A 10,487-nucleotide genomic window follows, 5' to 3' on the forward strand; every position below is an offset into this window, starting at 1 on the left:
ATGTGTTAGAACTATATCTTTTTCCATTTTGGTGAATGGGGAGACAAAAGGAGTGAGCTTTGCACCAAGATGGATAAGGAAGGTTATGCTATGTGTTAGAACTGTATCTTTTCCCATTTTGGTGAATGAGGAGCCAAAAGAATCAACTAGAGGCTTGAGGCAAAGGGATCCAATTTCTGCTTACTTATTTTTGCTATGCACAGATGGACTTGTTGCTCTATTGAAACAAGCAGTTGCTTACAAGCAAGTAGAAGGAATCCAAATTTGTAATACAACTCCTAAGGTTAACCATTTGCTTTTTGCATATGATTGTGTTCTTTTTTGCAGGGCCACTTTGCAAGCAATCTTAAATGTACAACACTTGTTAGAAATATATGAGTATGCTTCTAGACAGAAGTTGAATCGTGACAAGACATCCATGGTATTTAGCATAATTGTCCCAGTAGATCAACAAACACAAATCATGAATTTTTGGGGGCTATTGTGATGCCTTCAAATCCCCACGCACGGATACAGGGAATTCGAGACGTCCGGGTGATGACATCACGGGTCACCACCCTATCGACGTGTGCCAAGTGTGTGGATAAGCAACGAAAGTGTACAAGAAACACGCAGCGAAAAGAAAAGTCAATAACTAAGTATCAGAATTTTTCTTAATTTAATACAAAACTGTTCAAAACATACATAAATAAATATTACAAAACACAAATATAATATCAAAGCCAAATAGAAAACATAAACTCCACTCAGAACTCTGGCGGAGCTGCATCCTTGGGTTCAGCCTCCTCCTCCTCCTCCTCGAACTCTGCACCAAAATCTACGGAACCAAAAATGGTGCCGCAGGTAAGTAAACTCCAAACACCACTAGATAAAAATATATAAAACTCAAATAATATGCATGAAACAAAAACCAATGCACATGCGCTATAAAACCATAATTTTTCCACGCACGCCAAAAAAAAAAAAAAACCATTTGGCCCACAAAAACATATCCTTAAAACCAAGTCTCGCCATTATCCCAGATAATGGCCCAAACCACCATTTTTCCAGAAAATGGATCAAAGCCTGAACACATCCTCGCCATTATCCTAGATAATGGCCCACATCCGAAAACCATAAAAACAAACCGGTTATGCATGCACCATGATCTCCCCTAGGGATCATCCGCACACCTTGACTCTGTGCCACACTGCAAGTAACGACTACGCGTGTGACACCTAAACGAACGATGCCCAGACTCGCGCCCCACGCGTACCTGGCCAGACCATCCTCTAGTCCCCGCCACTCTAGGGACCACGGAGTCGACACAACAGCGTTATTGTATCGTGCGATTCGGTCATCGCCCTGCGACAACCTAAGGGATGTCACTCAATATTATCAGCTCCCGAATGACCAGAGGAGCTCCACCGATATAATAACTCATCCCAGCTTGGGCTCGTGAGACACACGCACCCAAAAACCATCTATGCCAATAAAACGGAATTTTCTCGATTAAAACAAAATGCACATAAACACAATATGCAACTCATGCCTCATAGCTCAAATAATCAAACAATCACAAACAATCAAAACCAAACACTCCATCCTCAATCCATCCGACCCCCAAACTCCTCGGACTCAGTCCGGAATCATCCAACCAACAACAAATATTTATTGAATGAGTAAAATATATTTAAATCTGAAAGTAGGGTTTGAAAAATACTTACAGCGCTATATGGTATTTTTAGAAAGCTCACGGCGTTGCAAACGGCGGAAGGAAAGCAACGTAACAGTGAAATTTCACTGTGGTCGTGGGTTGTAAAGTACCCACTTTTGAACGGGGACAAACCAAGGCTCGGGATTGATAGGGAATAGCCTAAGAATGTTTATGAAGCTAGTGGAAGTGGAGTTTGGCCGTGGGTGGCGGCGGAAACGGCGGAGGAAGGGTCGAAATGCTCAAAACGGAAACTAGCTCGTGGGAGCTGTTCCTGTGACTGTTAGAGGCCGGAAATGGGTGGGTTAGGACGGCAAGGAGTCGGTGATAAAGTGGTGAAGAGGTGGTGGCCGGAGGTGAAGTGACGGCGGTAGATCGGAGCAAAAATCGTGTAGCTTGATGGGCTTTTTCCTGCTAAACGGCGGCTCCGTTGGTGGTGGAATTTTGTGGGCTGGTTCACTGGAGGGAGGGAAAGATTTTGGTGGGGTGGTGTGCCGCACGGTGGCCGGCGGGGGTGGGTCTGGGCAGATGAAGCTTCTGGCGTGAAGGAGAGAGAGAGAGAGAGAGAGAGAGAGAGAGAGAGAGAGAGAGAGAGAGAGAGAGAGAGAGAGAGAGAGAGAGAGAGAGAGAGAGAGAGAGAGAGAGAGAGACGGACGGGGGAGGGGGGTCGCGCGGGAGGGGAGGGAAAAGGAAGAAAGAAAAAAAAAAGAAAAAGAAAAAAAAGAAAGAAAAGAGAAAAAGAGAAAAAGGAAAAAGGGAAAAGAAAAGATGGAGAGAATAAATGAGATCCAATCCTTACTCCGAAAAACAAAACAGATCCGCCAAAAACGAGATTAAAAACTGTAAAACGACTAAATAAAATAAACACCGCATCAAATAAATTAAAAATCAATTTAAAACACAATAATTTAAAATAAATAAACCAATATATTAATTAAATTAAAAACATCCCTTCAGTGAAAATACACGTAAAAGCGGGTCATCACAGGTACAACAACATCATCATTATGACAAGTATCTTGGTCTTCCTCCCTTAGTGGGAAAAGGGAAGAAAAATGCATTCTTTGAAATAAAGCATTGAGTCTGGTCAAAACTGAAGGGATGGAATGAAAAATTACTGTCTTATGGTGGAAGAGAGGTCTTGATCAAAGCTGTTACAACTTCAATTCCAACCAACACTATGAGTTGCTTCTTGTTGCCTATTACTTTTTGTAAGAAACTAGAGAATATGATAACAAAGTTTTGGTGGGGGCAAAAGAATAATGAAAATAAAATCCGATGGCCTAGTTGGGTAAAGTTGTGTGAAACAAAAGCTAATGAAGGTATGGGATTTAAAGAGTTGCATTTTTTCAATCAAGCCTTATTAGCTAAGAAGGGATGGTGAATCTTAAAAGAAGATAAAGGTTTGTTACATAAGTTATTCAAGGCAAAGTATTTTCCACATTCTTGTTTTCAGGAGGCAAGGCTTGGGTCAGCTCCATCTTATGTGTGGAGAGGGATATGAGAAGTTAAACATAAACTGATGGATGAATGTAGATGGAGGGTAAGGGATGGCCAGTCAATTAATATTTGGTCTGATTATTGGTTGCCAAATCATAAATTGGTACAAGGTCAGCCCCATAGACAATTAGCACATGGAGAAGATAGAGTGGCAAGCCTTATTGATTCTCACACAAAATGGTAGAATACAGAGAGAGAGTCAGGACCATGTTCCCACCTTGAGAAGCAGCATAAATTTTTAAGATAATGCCATGTGTAGAAGGCAGACCTAATTGTATTGTATGGGATCATAAGAGGAGTGGCCTTTTTAGTGTGAGAAGTGCTTACAGATTTTTCAAATCTGATGCACAATCTGTTCAAGGAGGGGAATGCTCAAATGCTGAAACTCAAAGAAAGATATGGAAGTATATTTGAAAGTTGAAGATCCCAAATAGATTTAGAGTGTTTGCTTGGAGGGCTTGCAAGGAGGGGCTGCCAACAACAAAGAATCTAAGAGATAAGAAGGTTATTGTGAAAGCTTCATGTTCATGGTGTGATGGGGCAGAGGAGGATATTAATCATGCTTTATTGTTATGCCCTCTATCAAAGATTGTTGGAAACAGTATTTTCATGATTTAAGGGTGGAGGAAGAGCAAATTGATATTCTGCAGACAGTGAGGAAAGTGCAGCAGATGGGACAAAAGGGTGAGCTTGAAAAGTTCTTTTTAATTGCTTGTGGCCTATGATACAAAAGGAACAAACAACTATATGAGAATCAAGTACATAGTCCTAGTATAACAGTAGAATATGCTTTATCCTTGGCTGTGGAATATCAAGTAGTGAATGAGTTAACAGATCAAAGTATGCAGTAGTAGTGTAGGTGGAGACAACCTTAGGATGGAGTAGTGATGTAAAATGTGGATGAGGCTACTTTTGCAGATTAATGTAGTACTGGTGTTGGAATGATTCTACAAAATGGCAGAGGTGAGGTATTATTATCAGCTAGTAAGAAGGAAAGAGAAGTTAATGATCCAATTGAAATTGAGTTGTTGGTTGTGGTACATGGTCTGCATTTTTGCATTCCTCTTGGCATTGCAAGCTTAATTATTGAATCTGGTTCCTTATTGCTAGTAAATGAAGTGATGAGTGCCAGATAAACTATGACACAATTTGGCAATTTGGTATATGAAATTCAGAGGTTGATGAAGTATTTTCCAAGTTGTGAGATCAAGCATTTGGGAAGAAGTTCCAATGAAGCAACTCATAAGTTGGCTAGATATGCATAGCATATTGAAGACTTAGTTGGCTAGATATGCATGGCATATTGAAGACTTAGTTATGTGGTGGAATTCATGTCCTGATTTTATTACCCAAACCATTTGGGCTGAGTGTTTGATGTAATGTTGGTTATTGAAATAAAAGTCAGATTCCTTATAAAAAAAAGAAAAAAAAAAAAACCTCTCAATGGATTGTTCAAAATTAAACGGTAATTTTAGCTAATGTGAAGAAGAATTTAGCTTTTAGTTAGTTCATTTACATAAGTCTTTATATTGGAATAGTTATTTTTCATTATATAACAATAAAATAATATAATAATAATTTGACTTTGGTTATTCACGTCAAATTCTCATATTAGATTATCTATTTATTCATTATATAGTAATGAATAATTAATAATGAAAAAATATTTAATTTTTTGTAATTATTAATTTATTTAATTTTATCATATTTTACCATTCTACCTATTATAAGTTAATTAATAATCATATTATAATTAAATTATGGATTAAAAAATTAATTAGTAATTATATCCTAATTAAATTAAATTACTAATTAATAATTTAAAAAAATTTACTTATTCCTCATCCAACTATAGCAATTCTTTTTTACGTTGTTTATTTTTATTTATTTAATATTTTGGTTTTTTCTACTCGTAGCAATGCTTTCTTGCATTTTTTTTTTTCCTTTATTTGGATTTAGTTTTTTAATGTGAACTGAGTTTTATGTAAATGAATATAAGCAGTACAAAATAATAAAAGTGGTAGTTGGGAGAAGGAAGAAAGAACAAAAATAATAAAATATACATTTGGCCTATTTGCAGTAACTTTTAAGTTTGGAAAATCTTTTGGAAGACATTGTAGCTAATCCAATGTGATTTTATTTTGGGGTCTATTGACTGAATATGAGATGGATTTAGTATTTAACTAATTCATTGAGGATGCTATAAAATGCGTAATCTTTTATCTTGTGTAAATTGATTCCCCATAAATTTTTATTATTAATTTATTATTTATTTTTTCATGTGGAGGCATCAGATGTCCGTCCAGTGTCTCTGTCTCTCTGGTTTGGTATATAGTGTATATATAATAAGGTGGATGCCCCTGGATGCATGCTCGCGAACCACATATGTATAGAATCAAACTTGATGCACTGATCTGCTTATGCTACTGCACTGCCCAAATTTTTATTCTCCATGCACTTGGATTAGATAGTTAAAACTTAAAAAATAGTTATATTCGCCTCAATGTACCCTCAAAATGATTCTGTACTTTTTTTTAACGGCCCAAACAAATGAGAATAAGAAACAGATGATTCGACCTTTACAAATAATGTTTGAGAAACGATTTTATTTTTTATTTATTTTTAATTCTAATTAACAATAAAGAAATAAAAAAAGAAAACAATAAGATAAATAGGAAAAAGAACGGATTATAGTTTGGATTAATTCCGGTAAATTTTGGAATATGTAAGGACCAGTGAAAGCAACACATTTGTCTCTTTTCAGTCCCAAAAGTCATATTTGAAAAGTCTAGTGGTGGCAAGTTTGGTGATTTGGCGCGTGTGTTGAGAAGAGTTGTTAGAAGGAGTGGCGTGTGAGGACCACGCATGGTGATTTTGGCAAAACTATCACTTTCCTCTGTACGATTTTTTTGTGAATTTGCTTGTGCCACGAGTGTCTTTGGGAGTTGTCGGAAAGCTGTAGATTTATATTTTTTGACTTTAAAGAAAATAAAATAAATTAAGTAAAAGAAACATTGATAGACAATATGAGTGAATGGAAGAATGAGAAAAGAAGAGAGAGGAGGAGGGGGCCCCTCTATAGAAAATCAGATCTACTACCCTTAGTTTTTTGAGAGAGAGAAAGAGAGGGAAGGATGCGCACGCATATTATATGCATGAGGGTAGCCAATGAGTAATACTATATACCACACTTTTATTATTATTTTACTAAATAAGATATGACACATTCATCACAATTTGATGATAAAAAAGTGATAATTTAATAATTATAAATGTGTCACATTTTACTTAATTGGATGCAAGTATGATGGTAGTATGATGTATAGAATTTTCTTTTTTATTATTCTATTTAAACACACACATATTTTATTAAGATAAAATGATAAAAAAATAATGCTAAATACAAGTCTTAAATAGATAAATATTATACGAGTCATTTGTGAAAAAATAAGTTTCAATAATAAAAAATAATTTTTTATTTTTTTAAAATTTTTTTAAGGCAGGGTTTATTTTTTTACAATAACTTACCTGAAGTTTATCTAGTGAAGACTTATAAAATCATTTAGAAAAAAATACCATTAAATTACTAATTATATTTAAACGAAGGGCCACCCAATTTGTAAGATATTCGTAAGAAAAGTTGCTAGATTTTAACGTCTGGGTACAATTAAATATGATACTGACGGCATGAACGACAGTGATTGTACATAAAAAGGCAAGAAAAGTGATTTTGAGCCTTCCCAATAAAGTCTCCTCCCTCAGTCCCTCTTCCCCCAAATTCCCCCTTCTATATATTTAGCTCAGTTTCTTCACCTCCAAATGTCCTCTGTCTCTCCCTGACATGGGAGTTATGGCATGCCCACCATCTTTTCACTCAAAGAATGGCTCTCAATCCGAGTCGGCCAATCCCCATGAATCAGAGTCAAACTTCCTTCTTTCCCTACCAAGGCTGAAATTGGTTCCTTCTCTTACCTTACAACCGCCCCAGCAACAGCCCTCTCTTTCCATTTCCAATTCCAACACCCACCATCGCTTCCTCACCACTCTCAAAGGCCATAACTCCCCCATATCCTCTCTCACCCTCGCTGGAAAACTCCTCTTCACCGGCTCTTCCGACGGAGAAATCCGATCCTGGAAGCGCAACCCTTTCCAATCTGAATCCGATCCGGGGAGTAGTACAATTCTAAACAACCTGGTTGCTGCTGGGGAGGGTGCAGTGAAATCCCTGGTTGTTCAGGCTGACAAAATCTTTAGTGCTCATCAAGATCATAAAATCCGGGTATGGAGAATCAACAACAACCATGAAACTGATCATCGTAATCAAAAGTACACGCACTTGGCCACACTCCCAACGCTTGGTGACCGTGCCTTGAAACTCCTGATGCCCAAGAACCAGGTTCAGATACGTAGGCACAAAAGTTGCACCTGGATCCATCACGTTGATGCTGTGTCTGCAGTTGCTTTGTCGAAAGATGAGTCGTTCCTCTACTCCGTTTCTTGGGATCGGACGCTCAAAATCTGGCGAACAAAGGACTTCAAATGCTTAGAATCCCTGACAAACGCACATGATGATGCGATTAACGCGTTGGCATTATCAAACGATGGATATGTCTATACAGGTTCGGCTGACAGGAAAATCAAGGTGTGGAAGAAAAACTCAGGAGATCAGAACAAATATTCTCTTGTTGCTACACAGGAGCAACATAATTCGGGGATTAATGCATTGGCTCTGAGCAGTGATGGATCTGTGTTGTACTCGGGTGCATCCGACAGATGCATACTGGTATGGGAGAAGGGTGGTGGCAGCGGCGGCATGGAGGTTGTGGGCGCGCTTACAGGCCACAAAAACTCCATATTGTGCTTGGCTGTTGTGTCTGATCTGGTTTGCAGTGGCTCAGCAGATAGAACTGTAAGGATTTGGAGGCGATTGAGTAGAAATTACAATTGTTTGGCAGTCTTGGACGGGCACAGTGGCCCTGTCAAGTGCTTGACTGCAGCAATTGATCATCACTGCAACGCATCTGAGAAAGCTTACCTCGTTTACAGCGGTGGTTTGGACTGTGACATTAAGGTTTGGCAGATTTTAGTTCCTAGCTAGTGATTCCTTGGAGGACAATGTTAGAATTTAGAAAACTCAACACGCTATGATTCCAGTTTTACACTGGGCAGCAGCTTCTTGTATTAGCAAATATAGCAGCAACATGTTGTTTCAGCTTGTCCTTAAAGATCGACAGCATGGTAGATGCTTCGTTAATTGTCTTTACAAGAAAGCTGAGAGAGAGAGAGCGAGAGAGAGAGAGAGAGATTACCTAAATATATGTGCAGAAAGCATTTCATACCTTTCCTTATTTTTGTACGGGTGTTGATAAGCCAGATGAGCTCTTTGTTGTGTTCAAAGCTTTAATAGATTGATAAGGTCTAAATTAGTGAAGCTCGCATGACTCCATATAGATAACCTTTCTAACATTATCCACTCTGAAGTTGCATTACCTAATATATCTATAGTCAATGCAGGGTATCATATTATAGCCCATAATTTAAATATAAATGATATTTTGGGCGAAGGAGCGCAACTATCTCTGACACGGCATGATGTAATTAATCGCAGACCAGACAAATTAACCAGAAAAAAGGTTTAAAACAAAACAGAACTACATATATACTTTCATTATCTCTGTTTATATATAGACCAATAAAAGAAAGAGCATTAAAGGCTCTGTTTGAACAATGAAAGAGCATTGCAATGCTTCCTTTAATTTAAACAACAAATTAACCCTTTATTTATTTTTTATTTTTTGAAATATAACTTTTATTAAGAAGCTCCTTACAAAATTTCCCCATGTATCCTAAAGCAATTTTTGCTAATACAGGAGCTACTTTATTTGCAATCCTTGAAACATGCTGAACCGACCATTTCTCAAACTTTGAGTCTTTTTTTTTTTTATTTCATCTATGATCATCCCTGCACTGCTTCATTGCACCTCAGTACTTGTAATGGCATATTAACCCATTTTAAAGCATTACCCTCTAGTATGACTTGTTTTAGGTTGCGTTAGGTTAGTGAGGTGATTTCAGATATTTTATAAATAATAGTAAAAAAGTAATGATAAAATATTAAATAGTAGTCTAAAATAATAAAAAATAGATAAAAAAATAATGATAAAATAATGAATAATAGTGGAGTATTCTCAAAAGACTCCACCACCCAAACTAACCCTTAATCATAGCTCTATGGAAAGAATTGAGGCTTGGAGTGCATGATGGTCTCAACTGGGAAAGCATTTAGGAATAGATCCCTCTATTGATGCCAAAAGTCACATCGCACAATAGGTTGGAATGAGAGAAAGAGTCATTTTCAGCCAGCTATGACGATTTGGGCATCTCTCGTTCACGATAATTTTGGGGAGGAAATATCTGCTATAATAAGCTTATTTATAGTCCCTCATAGTCTCTGGTCCTCACTGTACAATGGGTATCGGCAGCTTTCCATCTGATGGAGAAATCGTTGCTAGAGTTCATTGCTTTTGTGAGGTTGAAGAAGCTGAAAAAGTCTACCCTAAAGTCATCTAGCTACTTGCTTTTTATCTGACCTATCTTTCAACATGCTCCTAGGGAGTGGTGAGGATTGACCGCATTTTCCTTGCAAGTCATCATTTTTATTTCATTTCCGCTTTTTTTATTTAGAACTAATTTACAATTCGAAAAGAGATCAAAACAGTCCCTATAAAAATTCTTCAACATGAAATACTGCCCAGTAACAATATAGATGCAACATTAAAAACAGTGAGCCACATATTTGTAACATTTATCCGAATGGTAGAATGTATAAATCAGAAAATCATTGAAGGTCTTGATTCGCACTTTATTAAGTGCCTTAATATTATTGGTTTGGTCCATTTAAGCAATTGCACGTGGAGGAAAAAAAAGTAGCTAGGCAATAGCCGGTTATCCCATGCCAAGTAGTTTATATTGTTGTTTAAAATAATCCACCTCCCTCAAAAGATGACAATTTTAAAGAATATAAAAATATAGTGGTTTCGGTCTATTTCACCCAACTTGGATTATCTATGTCCACGTGTCTAACGTTGAGGAATTTTAGAATATCTTAATCATTACTTTTAGCCACATAATTCCAAGAAACCATTATAAATGTAAGTTATTAGCTACGACGTTCAAATGTATGATCATTGTAATGGAAGGTGATGAAGGAGTGGACCCTGTTTGTGTAGAGACGGATCGAAAAAGTAATATTTGATTTTCAGAAGGATGTGGATGTCCAACATTAGAGAAATAG

The 10,487-nt window shown here is 37.1% G+C and overlaps 1 protein-coding gene across 1 annotated transcript; it reads left to right on the top strand.

The window, feature by feature from the left end:
- The first annotated feature begins 6,943 nt into the window (after window positions 1-6,943).
- Window positions 6,944-8,639, top strand: LOC122288975 (protein JINGUBANG-like). Its single transcript, XM_043095819.1, has one exon. It carries the CDS (start codon window positions 7,035-7,037, stop codon window positions 8,289-8,291), a length of 1,257 nt encoding a protein of 418 aa, XP_042951753.1. The 5' UTR covers window positions 6,944-7,034; the 3' UTR covers window positions 8,292-8,639.
- Window positions 8,640-10,487: the final 1,848 nt, after the last annotated feature.

This window comes from Carya illinoinensis, chromosome 12, assembly GCF_018687715.1.
Source record: "Carya illinoinensis cultivar Pawnee chromosome 12, C.illinoinensisPawnee_v1, whole genome shotgun sequence".
NCBI lineage: Eukaryota > Viridiplantae > Streptophyta > Magnoliopsida > Fagales > Juglandaceae > Carya > Carya illinoinensis.

What these genes read in the sequence shown, in the direction of transcription:
- LOC122288975 (XM_043095819.1), top strand. Translation starts at nt 7,035, where the DNA reads ATGGGAGTTATGGCATGCCCACCATCTTTTCACTCAAAGAATGGCTCT.